This window comes from Rhinopithecus roxellana, chromosome 2, assembly GCF_007565055.1.
Source record: "Rhinopithecus roxellana isolate Shanxi Qingling chromosome 2, ASM756505v1, whole genome shotgun sequence".
Taxonomy (NCBI): domain Eukaryota; kingdom Metazoa; phylum Chordata; class Mammalia; order Primates; family Cercopithecidae; genus Rhinopithecus; species Rhinopithecus roxellana.
Genome location: NC_044550.1, coordinates 55,471,297 through 55,490,310, shown reverse-complemented (window position 1 = coordinate 55,490,310; position 19,014 = coordinate 55,471,297). Strand labels below are relative to the sequence as shown.

The window sequence follows — 19,014 nt, the reverse complement described above, 5'->3', positions numbered from 1 at the left end:
GAATTAATTATAACATTTATGATGCTGAGATCCTCACCATTTTAATTCAGTAAACACATATTGAATAGGTACTGTGTGTATGGCCAAAGCTGTGTTAATTGGAGTGTTTACACTCAGATAAACAGCAAAATGGCAGATGAATGTAAAAAATAACTCTACCAGAATTTACAGAGTTATAAAGTCTGCCTTACAATATAAATTTTGAAGGGCAATATAATAATTAATAAAGAAAAATGTTTATATAGATACCCAAGATGCTCATAAAACTAAGGTCTATTTAAGAGGGAGGGTTTTTTCAGAATGAATATAAAAACTTACTCTTGGCTTTTTTAAAAGTCAAGGACAGGGAAAATTAAAACTCAATTCAGTAAATATGAAAATTATCAACCAACACTATGCTGGGTGAGAATCTGAGATGCAAAAATCTATAAGGCAAAGAAAGACTATCTTCAATAAACTAACAAATTATTGGGAAATTAGATAAAGAATACAAGTGACAAAAAAAAAAGAAAAAAAGGAAGAAGTAGGAGAGAAGCCAAAGATAATTAGATTTTAAGGCAAGTGTGATAAGAAAGAAGCCTGAGAAAAGAAGCAGTTAAATTATGTGGTTGACACAGTAGGTACCAAGTACAGTCAGGAAAAGTGGGTTCAAATATCAGCTCTGTCCATTATTAGCTGTGTCACCACATACAAGTAATTTCATTATTTTAGCCACAAACCATCATCTCTTCAATGAGGATAGTTAGGACAGGGTCCAGCATTTATTAAGTTATAAACAAATGTTGCCATTATTAAATAACTATTAAGTAATTATCACTACTATTTGTATCATTCAGACTTCATTTCTTTCTTCTTTGATTAAAAAATATGTCACAGCTTTAGTTAGAGAAAAAAAGAAAACATTTGATGCTGATGTGCTTTGCAGAGATTAAGACAATACTGAGATTACTGGGGACCTACTCTTTGTATATGTTTCATTTACAGTGTAGGTGCAGAGAACACTGCCATTCCGACTGCCCAGCATGAATCCTCTTCCACTTAAGACAATCTGAAATTCCTCTAGAAGTAAAAGGAAAAATAAACATTTTAATCACTGCTTTATCAAAAAACAAAAAAAAAGACAAGCTGAAATGAAAGCATTAAGGTGCATAGAATAATTTTTTTCATGAATGTTAACTAATAGCAATGAAGACATAGTTCTATATTTCCAACCATGCTGGCTTCTTAGACCCACTAGGTAAATGTAGTGAAGATACCATTCACTGCCACATGGGGATGCATTATTTTATTTTCTAAACAAAGTGATTCCCAGTAGTGACTGCGAATGAAAGCATTAGCAGTCATTCCCAGATAGATACTATACAAACTTCCTCAATTTCTATCCTTAGGAAAATACCAGGGAAAAAAAAAAGTTATTTTTCCCTACTCTCAGGTATTAAGATTTGGGAATGTAAATAAAACTAATTAATTATGTATGTTCTTTAGTTCTTAGAAAAGTCATATGTAGTACTTTCTTTATGCCTGTTCCATACAGAATTCTTCTTTAACCACTTCTTCACCTTACTAATCCTGATTCATTTTCTGTTTCAAATTTATAAATAATCAAAAGATGATGTATTTTGGATTGCTAATAATTGATGGCCAGTCACAAAAGTTTATTTAACTTACTGTACCATTATTTATAATAGAAGCAAGCACCAAAAGATGTTAGAGAGTGGAGAGTGAGAGAATAGGCTGGAATGAAAGTTAACTGATCAAATATCTTGACAATGAATGTTTACTGCTAAGCTGCAAGATAGTATATCAACTATTTTAATAGTAATTAACACTTGTTTAGAAGGTAAATTGAAGCACAAATGAAATTTTAAATAGTTTATTTGAGCAGACGATTCTTGAATTAGACAGATCCAAATCAGAAGTGGTTTGACCGCTCTACCAAGGGAATACAAGGGGGAGGCTTTTATAGAACCAACGTGGAAGTAAACCAAAGAAAATATTTGATGGGTTACAGTGACGCAGTTGCCTTATTTGGTCTATCCCAGTGGAAAGTCCCTAGTTATATAAGTTTGCTGGTTGTTTTTGATTGGTTGCACTTAAATTCTATTTTTCTTAATATAGGCATTTGCAATAAAGAGTTCAAATTAAGTTCCAATTATATTTGCAAATCAAGTAAGGTTAAGGCTACTTATGAGGCCTAAGTGTTTTTGCCAGCTTGGGGCTTCTTCAGGCCTGTTCTCCATTTTAATTTAACATCACCAATCCTCTAAAACTTCTCATATCTAACATAATACAAGTATAATATAGTCATTAACTATGCAAGAAACTACTGCCAACCCACTTTTCATTGACTGTGTTATGAAAGGAATTTTACTTGCAAGTTAAAATAAAGTTCAGATAAAACTTAAAATGTGATTCGGTAAGAGTATGGCCATTAAAGTCAGACAGGCAAGGGTCAAACAGGGTAATTACCAGTAGCAAGTACTGAACCTGTCTCTGCCTCAGCTTCCCCATCTGTAAACCAGGGATGTATAAAACTTTCAAATGGTGTTGTTATAAGGATTAGGTAAAATTGTAAATGCAAACAACTCAGTATACACTCAGCACAAAACAGGAGTTTAATAAACAATAGTTACTATTTTAATGTTATTTTTCCATTTATTTTTCTTTGTTATGTCTAGAAATGTATTAACCTTCACTTTTAGGAAAGATAATCCTTCCCTGGGATGTTCAGATGCACTACTTTCCTTAAACATCTCCATATTCATTCATTAGGGAATCTAGAAGATGCAGAGTGTGAGATCACGCACAACAGGCTGGGAGGCTCTTGTGGTAAATTACACAACATATTTTCTCCCCCAACAGACCCAATATTTTTCCTTTTTAAAGTAAAGTCAGGTTAAAATGAACTGTAGGTCAGGCTTGAAAAAGAAATAAAATAGGCCAGAAAGAATCACACTCTGTCTGGGCAAGGATGGCTGGGAGGTGTGAAAACCTGAGTATGTGCTTAGCACCAGCTGATGAAGCCACCTGCTTCCTTCCTGCCATCCGTCCATAAGTCACTTCCTTATGTGCCCTGAGCTGGCAGATTCTGTACTTTGGCCAGGTCATCAAAGCATGGAGCTCAAAGTCTACATATATCTGACTGTTTGTATAATCAGACAAAAGAAACGATTTCATATTTTATTTTATTTGCCATAAGAAAGGTCTCAAACGTGAACTAAATATACAGAAGATTCTAAAAGCCTGTCACACAATATGCTCATTATTTAAAATAACATTCCAATCTTAAAAATTTGAATTTAAAATAGAAATATTTCAAGGAATTATTTAAAAATTCTTACACAAAAAAGATGCCAAAAAAGTTAATTTTGCTATTCTTTTTCCAACATGAGTTTCATATCATATATTTTAGCTAGAAAAAAAATACAATTTCTTACATGATATTTTTAAATTCTAAACACTTACCCCCCACACAGACACTTGAGGGCTGCAATTCTAGGATTTCAGTACATGACTGAGCTAGTATCTAAAAAAGAAAAAAAAAAAAAAAAGATTACCAAGCTATAGATCTAAATTACAATGTTAAGTAAATTATAAGATTAGTAATAACCTTGAGGTGTTCTCCATACTTCAACAGATCGCAGAGAAAATCTATTAACTATAGCGTATATAGCTACCAGTTCTTAAGAAACTTCTGCAGTGTATTTCAGGGTATATCTTAAGATTATGTACTGTAGGATCTTTATTTGATTAAAGTAAATTTGGATAAGCACAGGAAAAGTAAGCATTGTCTCAAAGTCTGATGACCTTTGAGTATGAATAGATAACTAAAATTTCCTGCTGCCATAAAATCTATGTTGACCTTCCCAATCAAGCAAGAACAAGATAACAAATCTGACCCCCTGTTTAGTAACGCCGTTATGTTTTCCGTTAAGAAGACCAATATGGTATCAATAAAAAAGCACTGCTGACTGGGTGTGGTGGCTCAATCAACAAAAAAGCACTTCTGACTGGGCACAGTGGCTCAAGCCTATAATCTCAGCCCTTTGCGAGGCCGAGGCAGAGGGATCACTTGAGGTCAGGAGTTCGAGACCAGCCTGGCCAACATGGTGAAACCCGTCTCTACTAAAAATACAAAAAATGAGCCAGGCATGGTGTCTCGTGCCTATAATCCCAGCTATTCGGGAGGGTGAGGCAGGAGAATTGCTTTAACACAGGAAGTGGAGGTTGCAGTGAGCCGAGGTCATGCCACTTCACTCCAGCCTGGGCAACAGAGCAAGCCTCCGTTTCAAACAAATAAATAAATAAATAAAAATAAAGATAAAATGTAAAAAGCACTTCTCTTCATTGGACAGTGGCATTTCTATTCCATTTCTCAGGCTTAATTCTTGTGGGTGCTATTCCCTCTTATATGCATAAAAAATTACAACTGCAGAGCATAGACTCCTTATATGAGCCAATATTCTTTTCAAAAACACAGACTCTGTACTCAAGCACTCCCAGAACACAGGAACAAAACTGCTCTTCTTAGCTTGTTCTGAGAAACAGAAACTACCACACAAGGGACAAGGCTACAGCTGAAAAACAATGATGAAATAAGCTGCTCTTCATGGACAACAATCCTGTCTTTATTTTTCGACCTGCTCTGCACGATATTGTCAGTCAGACAAATTCCAGATGATCTCTAGAATGTCTTTCTTGACATTCCTTTCCTGGCAGAGGTTGAAGACAGATGATGTACAGCAGTTTCTAGCATCTCCTGTTCATAACTAGAATAGGAAGTAAGGACTGTAGCAGGAAACAGACATGCTTTCCGTGCTTTCTTTAATAACAGCAAAACTATAAGTTCTCAGCCCCTAAAATCAACTGTGTCAAATCATGGAACTTTGTTGCTGAATATACATCTCTGAAAAGAGGGAATCATTTGTACTTTTTAAGATGACTTTCCAATAAACTCAACTTTTCACAGAGTGATTGAAGATTTTGTGATTAGAAAATAAACCTTGTAAAATTTTATATCTGAGAAACTGCAGATGAGGCCTATTTAAATCCAGAAATGACCAAAGAGATTCCATAGGCACTCAAAGACCTTTCTGCACCCAAATACCTCCTCTTGGTCTGCTACTTCATCTACAATAACCAACATTCACTTTTATGGATTCAAGAATTAAGAACACTTGTTAAAGGTTAATGTGCCCTCTTGGAAGGGTAGTATCTCAAATCACTAACATCTTTAAAACTTTGGACATAATTCAGATAATAAGACTTTGAACGAAATAGAATAGAAAAGATTTGCAAAGGAATATGAAGCTGAAAATGTCCCAGATAACAAAAATGGGCATTATAGCTACACCTTTGGCCAATCTGAGATAACAGTGACAACAGTGAACCATCAAAATGAAAGGTCAAAGGAAGACACAAAACCCCCAAATCTATTTTGTCTGTTATCAGTCCTGAAGGAATTTGTCTTAAAACAGATCTTATTAAGGAGACTAATTGCATCTTTCAGTTTACAATCTCTTTATTATTTAGCCATAGCTTTATCAGCATTACTGAAAAAGTATTTCAAGTACCCAGGAATATTATGAGACATTTAAAGATTACATCTATTGGCAACAGAAACCATTTTTCTACAATTCCTTAGAATAAAGTAAATAAAAATATTACAAAAGGATTTCCTAAAGATCATGTCAAAAAATATGCATCCAGAATGACCTCAGTGAATTTGTAACATTATATTTGTTTTCTCTCTTCTACCAGTACTGACCATAAGTCAATCAGATTTCACAATGTTTAAGATAATTGTGCATATGTTGACTTGGTCTTTTAATTTGATCTAATCCATCAAAACATTTCTAAATAAATGAGAGTTCCGAAAGCAAGGTCAAATGAGCAAATCTCCTAAGGAGATCTCCTTAAGACTGAAGAAGAAACACCCTCAAGGACTATTGATGATCTACATCTTTGGAGCTAGGCCCTGTGTATCCCCTACAAGGTATTTTAATTTTAAAGAAGAGGTTCAGGATGATTCAGCAATTTATGTTCCATTAAAGTCTGAGTTTAAAGAAATCAAGTTAAATTAAGCAGAGATTAAGGATAGCTAATGTTAGATATATCCTGCAGTAAACAGTATAGCATATATTTGTTAATAACAATACATTTACATTAATTTTATATTCATAATTAATCCTTTTAATCAAATAAGTTTTTCTAAAAATAATATAATTGAATGGAAAAGTGACCCAGGTAACACATTCATTGAAAAGCAAGTAGTCAGAGCACAAGCATAACATTGGTGTCACAATCTAATGTTACCTAATTGAATTTCCATGGCATGTGCTCCTCTCTAAAGTCTGTTTTATTTTTTAAAAATCTCTTTGGACCTTAAATTATATTATTTGAGTGCATAACTCACCTCTTCTACTAGAAAACAAACTTTTTGAGGAAAGTAATGACATTGCATTATACTATACAGCACATTCAGAGCCTTACATGTTGTTTTGTGCCTTCAGTACAACCAATAAGTGCTTATGGAATAAACATTGAACACAAAAATTAATGAGGATATTAAAAATGTCTTATTAACAAACCAACAATCTTATTAGGACACAGACGAGCCAGGATAAAGTTAATTTATGTGATAAAGCATCTAGTTCTTCCATAAATATGAATGCTGGAAATCCAGAAATCTATAATTTGAAACAAATTTCATCAAAATCATTTCCAAATGAAAAATAGAGAGGAGGGAGAAGAGTAAGAAGAGAATTTATGCCTTTTTAGAAAGTAAAATTTGTTCTAAATTTGTCTTTTTCCATCTAGAGTTTACCATGTTCCAATATTAAGAAAGCAATAACTAGAAATCAAAATAATTTGATGTCTGAATGCAAATAGTTTACACCATGAATTTTTTGAACAGTTTTACAAAAACAAAAGTTAATAGTCTATTCCCACCAAGTAATTATACAAGTTGAAATGTTCAAGACACGAAAATGAGTGAACAGACACTTCTCAAAAGAAGACATACAAATGGCCAACAAACATACCAAAAAATGCACAACGTTGCTAATCATTAGAGAAGTGCAAATTAAAGCCACAATGAGATACCATCTCACACCAATCAGAATGGCTACTATTAAAAAGTCAAAAAAACAACAAATGCTGGTGAGGTTGTGGGAAAAAAGGGAATGTTTACACACTGCTAGTGGTAACATTAGCTTAGCCACTGTGGAAAGCATTTGGAGAGTTCTCAAAGAACCTAGAACTGTCATTTGACCCAGCAATCCCATTACAGGATACATATCCAAAAGAAAATAAATTCTTCCATCAAAAAGCACTCGCGTGTTCATCCCAGCACTATTCACAGTACCAAAGCCACGGAATCAACCTAGGTGCCCTTCAACAGTGGACTGGATGAAGAAAATGTGGCTCATACATACCATGGAATAAAACACAGCCATTAAAAAGGATGAAATCAAGTCCTTTGAGGCAACATCAATGCAGCTGGAGACCATTATCCTAAGTGAATTAATGCAATAAAATAAAACCAAAGACTGCATGTTCTCACTTATAAGTGGGAGCTAAACATTGGGTACTCATGGACATAAAGATGGGAATAGTAGACACTGGGGAAAACTAGATGGAGGAGGAAGGAAGGGAGATGAGGGTTGAAAAACTAGCTATTGGGTACTATATTCAGTACCTGGGTGATGGGATCGACTGTACCCAAAACCTCAGTATCATGCAATACACCTAGGTAACAAACCTGCACAACCTACACACGTACCTCCTGAATCTAAAATAAAAATTGAAAGGAAACAAAAAAAAATAGCATAAACCAAAATGAGTCTATTATATTAAAACTGTCATCTCTAAACAACTGACAAAGAGGAGAAACGTTCTAAACACTCTAGTTGATTTTTGCCAAATTAAATAATATTATTGACTGACTGAACATTGGATCAGGTGTCCCATCCACAATAAATGACAAATTATCTTTAATACTTTGCAACTCCATCATATGTACAACAGAGAAAATTGTAAAGACTTTTCCTCTAATATACGCTGTCATCTGTCTTTATTATGTTTCAATGGTAAAAGAAAATAGTTTCCACTAAATATAGCCTTAGTTGATGTTAGAGAGAGCTAACAACACCATAGACCAATAGGTCAAATTTAAAGATAAAACAAGTGCTTAATAAAACTAGGGTAGTTTATGTCATGCACACACTAAATGCTAGATTTCATCATTTGATATTTTGCGGGATATATGCCCATGCATAGACACATACACATACATATTGGCAAAGAACTTGATATCACCATGAAAAAGTATACTATCAAAGCATCTGTTCACTCAAAAAGTAGTATTAGTATTAAGGAGTATTTACAAATAAAAAAAATACCTTATTACCTAATCCCTAGTTTTAAGTCCTCAAACATTAACATAGATGACAAAAAGTCAAATTTTCTTAATTAAGTACAAATAGCAGTAGTCCAAAATTCAAAAGAATTTCAAACATGATAATCGTTAACCATTCGTTGGACACTTATGTTCCAGCAACAATGCTAAGTGCTTTTTATGAATTTTTTCAGTTAATCCTCATAAGTCTAATAAATACATATTTTATCCATGTTTTATAGATGAGGAAACTGGGGCTTAGAAAGATTTTTTTAACTGCCCTAGAACAATTAGCTCTTAACTATGTTGTCCCCAGGTTTGATTGAGTCCAAATCCCATTCTTCTAGCCAGCGCCTTCCACCACCCTCCAGGTTTGTGATGGATAATCTAACCATTACAAAATCTAACTCTTAACAAACTAGTGAAATGTATCTGCCTGTTTTGCCTGGACTCCTGTAATGCTACCAAAAATAATCTAAAATCTGGCTTATTCCTTATCCTCAAAAGTGTATCATTAAGCTTTCACTTTTATTTGTTGGGATTTTTTTTCCTTTTTTCAAATTTTTTTAAATTTGTTTTTAAGTTCTGGGGTACATGTGCAGGTCAACATGTTACATAGGTCAACATGTGCCATGGTGGTTTGCTGCACCCATCAATCTGTCACCTAGGTATTAAGCCCAGCATGCATTCGCTATTTTTCCTAATACTCTCCCTCTCCCCACCCCACTCCCAACAGGCCCCAGTGTGTCTTGTTCCCCATCCTGTGTCCATGTGTTCTCGTTGTTCAGCTCCCACTTATAAGTGAGAACGTGCAGTGGTTGGTTTTATGTTCCTGCATTAGTTTGCTGAGGATAATGGCTTCCAGCTCTATCCATGTCCTTGCAAAGGACATGATCTCTTTCCTTTTTATGACTGCAGCGTATTCCACAGTATATATGTACCACATTCTCTTAATCCAGTCTATCGTTGATGGGCAATTGGGTTGATTCCACGCCTTTGCTATTGTGAACAGTGCTAACATAAGCATGCATCTTTGTAATAGAAAGTATGTTTGTTTTTAAATTCCTAATGCCATTGACTTTGGATAAATTAAAATGTTTAATCATTCTATGAATTTGTAACTTATAGGATAGCCAAATACTTAGGGCCCTCTCTCTTATTATTATGTTTCTTTCTTGTCTTACTGTATTAATGCTTTCTACCTCAAATTTGTTTTGCACAGATAAAAACACGTAGTTTTTACTTCTCAGCATCGTTCAGAACCTGAAAGACAACAGAAGTCATACTAGAACAACAAGCTACCACAAGCCCTAACTTTGGTTTGGGAAGGCAACAGCACTTAGAAAACTGCAAAACTCTGCTTATAAAAATTAAATTTGTTATTTGATATTAGAACACATTTTCTTCACTAACTATGTGAATGACATCTAGGTTTCATAGTTCTAAAATTTTAGAATTCACCTGAATTGGGAACAGAAAAGACATTCAGAAATGTGAGGCCAAAGTTTGGGGGTGTTTTCCTTTCTTTCTCTATACTTTTTCTGGACATAGAGCAGACATTGGGTAAATTTTTCATATGGAATGTTAGCCCTTGGTCCTCTCCCCCTCACTGTCTCACCTAGGTTGTTAGACACACACAGTAACTTCTTTTCTAAATATGCTCTCTATATAGGTTTCCTTTATCTCCCCAAATACTCCATTTCAATGTACCTATTCTTATCTCATGAACTCATTCATACTTTATATTGAATGTGAATATGTGAATCAATATTGTAAACTCAAAATGATGTTTGTTAAGCTATGAAAAATTACTGTGCATGGAAATTCAGGCAGTCTAACAATTTTAAAGCAAGAAATATGAGCAGCATGAGGGAAAATCTTCTAAAACGGGATCCCAACATTGGAAAAACAGGTCTACCTATAAGACCAGTTTCTCTGTTGTTCCTTTCTTAGTTTGTTTCCCTCTTATATTTGTGAATCAGGGGATATCTGAAACCTTTTTAACCTATGGTGGCTTCTCATAGGGCACAGGTTAGGCAGAAGATAAAGTTATGAACTTCCAGGAGGAATCCGTCTAGGCAAAATTAGCTATTGGTATACACAATACTATTTGTAAGACTTGTGCTTTTAGTCTGCTGAAAATATACAATAGAAAAGAGTTAACAAGCATGGGGGAGAGAGGGGAGTGAAGGGTGAAAAATTACTTAGTGGGTACAATGTATCTTATTCCATATTAAAAGCTCTGACTTCAACCTGAAGCAAAATATTCATGTAACAAAATTACACTTGTACCCCCAAAATTTATACAAATACAAAATTTTTAAAAACATATTGACTTCTAAATTCTGATATTTGGTATAAAAAGTCTACATTCCAACCTATTGTGCCCGTGAATTAAATGCCTAAAGATAGTTTTAAATATTTGATCTCTGCAATAATAGTCACTATCCTTTCTCATTGAAACCTTCTCTCCTATTTAAGATGTATGTGTCTTGAATGCCTCCTTTAAAATGTATGGTAAAAAGTCTGTCATATATTAACATGAGAAACTCAAAACCCAAGTATTTTCCCTTTGCAGAGTTTTTGGGACAAAACTGCTGATGGAAGAATAACATTAACTCCTTATAAATTATAATGACATTTTCTGTTGCTTCTAACTGATCATATAAAATTTTGATGCATTATTTTTACAATTCACATAAGCAAAATACTCTCAATAGTTCGGTGAACACTGCTAACTAATTTCATGGCATTTTTCTGTTTGGCAAGGGAGAAGTGTAGGATAAGATAAAGTTGCTTATGTATCCCTCTGGGTTCGTTTTCAGTTAGCAGCAAGTCCAGATCCAGCCTTAAGAGTCCGCTGTGACTGCCCTGCCTGCTGGCCTCCTTGAGATTATAGACGTTTGGCAGCAGATGAAAGTAGATTCTACTGTTGTCTCTTCTCTGAAGCCCAACTTGAATGAAGCATCAGAACAGTGTTTAAGCCTGGACACTCTAGGAATGTCCCAAATTAATTTGCATCAAGTCTATATCTAGTGTAATACAGTCAGTTTGCATGGTTTCACCATAGGCCAAATCTCCTTTCTACGTGACAAGAAGCAGAAATTCACTCTAGAATCAGAATTGGCAAGGTTTGCTGGGGGTTGAGAACCAATGCTCAGTCAGAGGGACAAATACGCCAAGAATCCAACTGGTTACAAAGAATTTTCTTATCTTGCTTGTCTATATGGTTACAATCAAGTTTTTATAACTACTGAATAATAACTGATGGTAAAGACAAACTGCTAGTATTATCAAGGAAACATCCATAGCAAAACTAACCAGAAATCATCAGAAGGCATGAGTTTTGTGAGAACCTTGACTTAATTACTTCTTTCTTAGAGGATTCATGTGGAATCATACCTTGATTGAGATCTTGTAAGTTCCTGAATATGTTTACATAATAGACACATGCTATAATAACAAATGTAGGACATGTAAGAAGTAATAAAAGCAATACCATGGCCTGAAAAACATACACAATGGATATAGCTGTGGCCTTTCCTTCTGGTATTTAAATACGGGATTTATGGAGAGTTGTTATTGGTGTCGATCCAAGATAATAATTTATCATGCAATAAATTAAGATGGGAAGATAAAATCAAAATGTTATGTTGTCTTTGAAGTTTATGTTGAATTTGAGATAAAAATCTAGGAGCTAGACCTTAGAAGATCAACCATCCAGCTTCACCATAACAAAAACACTTCTGACAATTAACATAAGCCTAGACATATTTTAAAATCCATATGTTTTTTTTCTAATTTCTAAGTGGCAACAGGAAGAATACTATATCTGGAAAAGAGAATGCAACCCATTCCAGAAGAATGAAATAAAAACTTTTAAAATGAATAATACTACATATTCAAAATTCAATCTAATATAAAAAGTATATAGCACAATATCTTATGAATAGCAGCTGCTCAATGAATGTTTATTCTATTTAATTAAAAAGTAAATGCAAAACTTTTTAATAAGAAGCATGGCCATTAGACTATAAGATAAAAAACAGGGCATATAACACTAAGAATTATGCATGTAAAAAGATACAGAGCTTACTGAGAAGCTATTTGAATTAATCAAATCACATTTTCAGTTATGCAAAATGAAAAAATATTATTTGGATAAATTCAAATTTTGGCAATTAATAGTACCTATAAGGCATATCGGACCAGATGCAAAAATAATGAAAACAAAAACAACATGATAAGAAACAAACTTAAGATATGTGTTATCTTTTTTTTTTTAAGTCTTATTTTAGGTAGAATATATAAAATGAGAAAAAGGGTATTAAATCCCATTAACTAATTTCCTCTGTAATAACTTTTTTTAAGATCAACTCTAAATAGTAAGGCTTTTTCCTCCCCAAAATAGATTATTTCTTTATATATACATTCACATATGCTACCTAAACTTCTCCAAAATTTTTACAAATCTATTAAAACTTCTAAATATTCATCTCAGCCATGATTTTTTTGACACTGATTTTGGATCTGTAACATCATTGGCAACCGATCCTCACAGATAATTTACAAGTGTTCTAGGTGTGGCCTTAACAGACAGAAACTGCCAATTTCCATGACCCACAGCATGTCAGAAAATATTGCTAAGGGTAATAAAGTCTAAAAAAGCAAGGTTTTATTTTTCTGACTCATTGAGCAGCTTTAAACACTACAGGATTCATCCCCAATACAAAAGATTTCAAGTTTAAACCAGGGAAAAATATATGAAAAGTATTAGTTTTAAAGTACCAACAAAATGAAACTTTTGTAATCAGACATCTAATTGCATAAAATAAGTAGCAAAAACAACTGGAAACGTGTTTCTCATCCTTTTGTCTTGTTTCCTTTTTATCTTTTAATATTCAGATGTGTGATTTTTATTTTTTTTTCTATGGCTTTCAAACATCCCAGGCAAATACATTTTTCTCTAAGAGGTAATGCTTCAACTAAGAACAATTGCTATTTTATAATCACATGTTTTGGTTGAGTTCATTCCTTAAAAATGCTTAGAGCTTCAAAATATCAGTTGTTCAATACAGCACACAACACTCTGACCAGTTTCTAAATATGGATTCTCTTCTGCCCTGCAAGTAAGCAAGTAATAAAAGCACACATGACAAATTTCTAAGCAAACTTTTACCCTAAGAGATCTGTGGAAGAAGGTAAATCATAATCATCGTCTTTTACTCTTCTGAGCTCCAAACAAAACAGATGGATAGTTCTGATTACACTGTCAATGAACATACCCCCATATAATAAATCTTTTTTAAAAATTTAGTTTCTTCCACATCTCACAATTCTAATATTTAAAATAAATCATATTAGTAGTCTTGTTCTTTCATTACAATATAGAAAAGAGTGCCAAAAATGGATAGGTTGTGATTGGAAACAAGTTTATCTGCCTCTACTTTTTGGTTTTGTTGTTGTTGCTGTTGTCTTTGGTCACCACAAACTCAAAATAATCCATTAATGCTATAGCTTAGAACATAAATAAGCTTCCTATAAAAAATGCCTTGAGTTTATAAGATAAAATAATAATAAATGGACTATTTCAGAATTTCAAGAAATTGGTTCGCGGCATAATTTTCACTCTGATGCAAACATTATTTTATAATGTTTATTAGCCCTATTTGTCCACTTTCTTGTTTTACTAAGACAAGAAGTATATCTGCCAAGCAGTCTAAGTCTATATTTATTGCATATGATTTTTCAGAAATCCAGGATGACAAATTAAATGTTCCCCTATGCAACAATAATAGAAAAAAAGTTTTATTAATTATTCTATTAATTTTCCAAACACACATCCCAAAAATTGTAAGCTCTGAAAAGTCTGGGGGCCATATCCATTTTGGTAACACAAAACACAGAAAAGTGTCTTGAACACAGCCCAATACCCAACAAATGCTTCTGAATAAACTGAGAATTATTATATTTGGGGAAAATGAAGTATAATTGAGAAATTATACACTTTCCCTCATTATAATGTACACCAAATGGTACATTTGGTCACAAATACTAACCATTTTCTCCACTTTTTCAATTTCCTTCCATTCAATTGAATCTGCTTTTAAGAGCAGGTAAGCCTCTATAGGACATCTCCTTTTATAGTCCAACAGGTTAATATTAAGAAATTAACATTTGGAATTTAATTTTATCTGTGTAGCCAAATGTCATCAGTTTAGTTTAATTTTCTCACAAACTATCACAAAGCTGTACTTATTTATTCAAAGTGGATTTGATTTTCTTAAACTACAATCCCAACCACATTTTTTTAAAAAAGGAAAGAATAATATGATTGGGGAACATTTTCAAGCAAATACAAATACAGCTTTGGACAGTAGAGGCCAAAATAAGATCAGTTAATAAAATGAATAATTTAAAGGAAACTTTCTGTGTTTATTTTCAAGTGGGATTTAGAAGGAATGAGGTGTCTTCTTAGAATACATGTCAAAATATTTTAAATGTATTTGAATATAGCGAGCTGTCATCGCTACTGATGTTTTTGTTCCTACCCTGGACACTTTTGCACCCCTACACTTCTATGAATAATGCCCCTTTCTATTTGGGAAACTGTTTTCCACTCCATGTGGTCCTAGTGAGGCTGTGAATCATAGTACCTTCTTCTTCCTCTCTCCCTTGCCCCCAACAGAACTGGTACAGGAATGAGCTCATGACTCAACTGAATCTATTAGAGTTCTTATCTGGGACCCTATATGCTGATGCAGAGACAACACCCCTCACTTTCCAATGTAGTTGCTGAGGACCAGGTAAGCCTCCTTTTGCAATTACAGTTCACCACCATTCATCTAAACAAGGAATGAGGCAAACAGAAACATAGGCAAAACTTACCAAGAGAGAAGACCCTAACAACATGATTGATTCCCTGGATCCAGCTGTACCTGAGGTAATTTCCCTCTCTGGACCACCTAGTTACAGGCCAGTAACATTCTTTTTTTCTTTTCCTTAAACTAGTATTAACTGAGTTCTTGTCATGGGAAATCAAAAGAGTCTTAATACAGTGAAACACAAATATGAGGATGAAATCAAATTTATATGAAATCAGAGGTTAGTTATCTAATGTTCAAATATACCATAACTACATTAGAAAAATATAAAAACCCTTTTAAGAACTTGCATAGATTTTTATTCATTCATTTTATTTATTTATCTAATGCATATGGAATCAGAGGTTAATTTTTAATGCTCCAATATACCATAACTATATTACAAAAATATAAGAATATTTTTTAAAACTTGCAGAGATTGTATTTATTTATAATTCAGAAATATGAATTAAGCTATGAATTAAGCAATGACTACTTACCCAACACTATATTAAGCATTAGGTGAAAAAAAAACAAAAAACAAAAAAAAGAAAAAACAGGAGTTGGGGCAATACCGTTTCAACCTTCATACAATTAATGTGAAAGCTATTATGATGAAACACCTCATCTACATTCAGCACTAATGATCCTTGGACAAGGAGAAGCCTAGAATAATCTGATGTACAGTTATTCTTACATTATGGCCAGTCCTTTTCAACAGGAGTCCTGAATCCGTTTTCCAGTTTTGAGTAAGGCCTACCAGTTTTGTTTTTCCTATGAATGTATCTTTATAGTTGCTCAGACTTTGGGTTTTTCATCAAACCATGATTTTACAAATAGAAGTTTTCACAACTAAGTGATCAACATTCATAGCAGGGTGTGCTAAAGTCACTTAAGCTAAGGTATTATCAGCATGTTTATTAGGTACTCTCTTCTATGAAAATGATTGGCCTTAAGAGAGTATGTGTTTGCAATATCTTCTCATTCCATTAAAATATAGTGTTAGACACTTTTCTTTTTAGATATTTTTCTAAGAACAAACAACAACAGAAATTACTGAGAAAACAATTTCATTCCAAAAGTGAAATGAAGCTTATATCTCCAGCACTATGAATGAAGCTACTTTTTGAAATTTCACTTTTCCCTTTAGAAACTATCTAATTGAGTTTTATTTAAATGTCCTAAATGTATGGATGATCGTTCCCTTCCTATGTCTGCTTGTATACTTTCCCATTAAAAACTTAGAAACTCTGGCATTAACTACCATCACCTAAGATGAAGTGTTCTCAATTCTTCTGAACCAAGGTTATTTATGAAACATGCTTCACAACTGATTTATCTCTTTCTGCTTAATATTTTCTGAGGTATTCTTACAAAAAAAAAAAAAATGCGGGAATAATTCCAAATAGTCAAACATGCCACGGTCCTGTTTTTACAAAAGGGGAGGAAAGCACAGAAAATTTTGATTTTTATTCTTTCCATATTATTCACCAATCTGTGGTTTTCTTTTACTTTTAATGTTTTCTTCCACATTCTGCATTATGAAACATTGAACTACAACCCACAGGGTACTCACATCTCAGTCTGACCTTTACTAGCTCAAATAAAATCTCATTTTCAAATATAAACCATGCAATCACCTTTCCAAGAACACAAAAATAATTTAATATTCCAAGTTTTTAAAGATAATCTGAAGTGAAAAGTGGAAAATAGAATATATATGTGCTTGTGTCTGTGGACAATGGACGGGGAGAAGGAAAAAGAGGAAGCAAAATGACTCAGTCCTAAGGTTTTCTAACCTTTCTATTCCACCTGGCCTCTAACTCCCTAAAGGATATCCCCCACTGGGCTTTTGTTTTCAAGCTCAAATCAACTTCTCTCTCTGCCCTATGCCTTCTTCCATTTTGTACAATAACCTGATTGCCCCTGTGTAAAAACAGTTTTCACTCTAACTATTCTCAATCATTCATCTTAGTCAGGGACAGAATGCACAAGTTAATTTTGACTCCTCTCTCTCTCTCGAACCCTATAGCAAGTGAGCTCTCAAGTCCTACTAATATTTTAATACTTCCCAGATTTAACGTTTTACTTCCAGTTTCACTGCCCATACTAATAGTAACAACTAACATTTGACAGCTAACATTTGTCATGTCCCTCAGAGCCCAGCTCAACAACAGTCAAAGATTTTATACCTGGAGGTTTAGCCCCACCCTGTTCCTGACATGATTCTTGCCAGAATAAAGAGGTTATTAGGTGCTTCCCTCATGATCCTTGACCTAGTTTCATTGCGAAAGACAGGATCCCAGTGCCAAGAATAATCCCTAAGGAACTATGATGATCCATTGTTTCTTTCAAGACTACTGAGTTTCTTCTCTGAATTTCTAATTAGTACTGTAAGTCCCACCACAGGAATTGTGTCTCTCCTCTGAATGTGGGGTCCAGAAATTCTACATAGCTTTTGTCGTGGGAATACTGAATTTTGTTTCCAAGTTATTGGCTAGGTCCTGATCCTAAGGCTTGAGGATTTAGTACCAGAGCACATCCACATGCTTGACTTTGTGTGCTACACTATCTAAAAATCCTTGCTGTCATGACTCACATGCTAAATTTGATCCTTTTACATGTCAGTGCCATGTCCTTTTGTACCTAAGACTTTATTCAAGTAGACTAGGGGTCAGGTCTCTCAGTGGACTGCTCTAAAGAAGGATCAGGAGCCCCATCACTAGCCCCGGGTTAGTTTCCTGCCATGCCTAGCTTTCTACCAAATGTTTTAAAGCCAAGCCCTTCTGACTTAGGTCATTCTCAATTGTTACCTCATTTAATTTAAAAAACAAAACAATGAAATGGAAATCACTATTCCCATTTGACTAAGGGTTTTAAAACTCAGAGAAATTACATTACAGGACATACCCCAGGTTACCTGGCGAGACAGAGTTGGAATTCACACCCAGGTTTTCCTACTCCCAACTTCATTTTGTCTCCACTACGTTGGGCTTCCTTTCACTGTGTCTCACAGGATAACGGCAAAAGACTTATAACACATCATCATCTTCCAAATCATCTTGTACATTATTATAAGAGTACTCTTCCTAAACCTGCATGGCCATTATATAAATCCCATGCTCTAAACTAATCTTCCATAATTTCCTACTTATTTATGAAATAAGAGCCTATTCTCAAAACAAGTATGTGAAAGTCTCCATAATCTGGATCCAGGAGACCTGTCAATGTTTGTCCCCCATACCCTCTATGATCCTAGTCGAACCACACTTCAGTCTACACCTCAGCTACTCAGCCCAGATAGTTCTTGAAGTTCTGTGCTCTTTGTTTCTGATTAAGTCTATCCCAATTGTCAGAGTCAAGTTCAAATTTCACAATGAAAGGCCTCCCATAACTTCGTATAACTAAACCTATCCTGTCTTTATGTCACGTTACACTACAGTCACATTGGCATTCAACACCAATTGCGTTATAAGATTATTTTTTATCCCCTAGGGTGACTCTCTGAAATTTTCCTCCTCTAAATGTCCACAACACTTTGTAAATCTTTCAGGGGACTGCCACACTCCAAACCTCAAATAATCATTAATTTCACGCCCCTTTAGAGAGAATATATCTTATTTAAGTTTACATCCCTTCTTCTAACCTTAGCACAATGCCTTAAGAATAGTAAGGGCTCAGTAAAAAAACTAATGAAAGAATGAGCTCATTGAAAAAAAAAAGGTGAAAAAGAAGAAATGTTTTCTTCCAGCA

General features: G+C 34.1%; 1 protein-coding gene across 2 annotated transcripts in view; it reads right to left on the bottom strand.

Moving 5' to 3' along the window:
- Nucleotides 1–19,014, bottom strand: part of ANTXR2 (ANTXR cell adhesion molecule 2) — a 157,445-nt gene that overhangs the window by 116,415 nt on the left and 22,016 nt on the right. For both annotated transcript variants that reach the window (XM_030916282.1, XM_010354122.2), the window contains exons 8-9: nucleotides 3,466–3,526; nucleotides 961–1,059 (exon numbers count right to left, since the gene is read on the bottom strand). In XM_030916282.1, coding sequence (XP_030772142.1) covers nucleotides 961–1,059; nucleotides 3,466–3,526 — 160 coding nt within the window. The remainder of the gene's footprint in view (nucleotides 1–960; nucleotides 1,060–3,465; nucleotides 3,527–19,014) is intronic.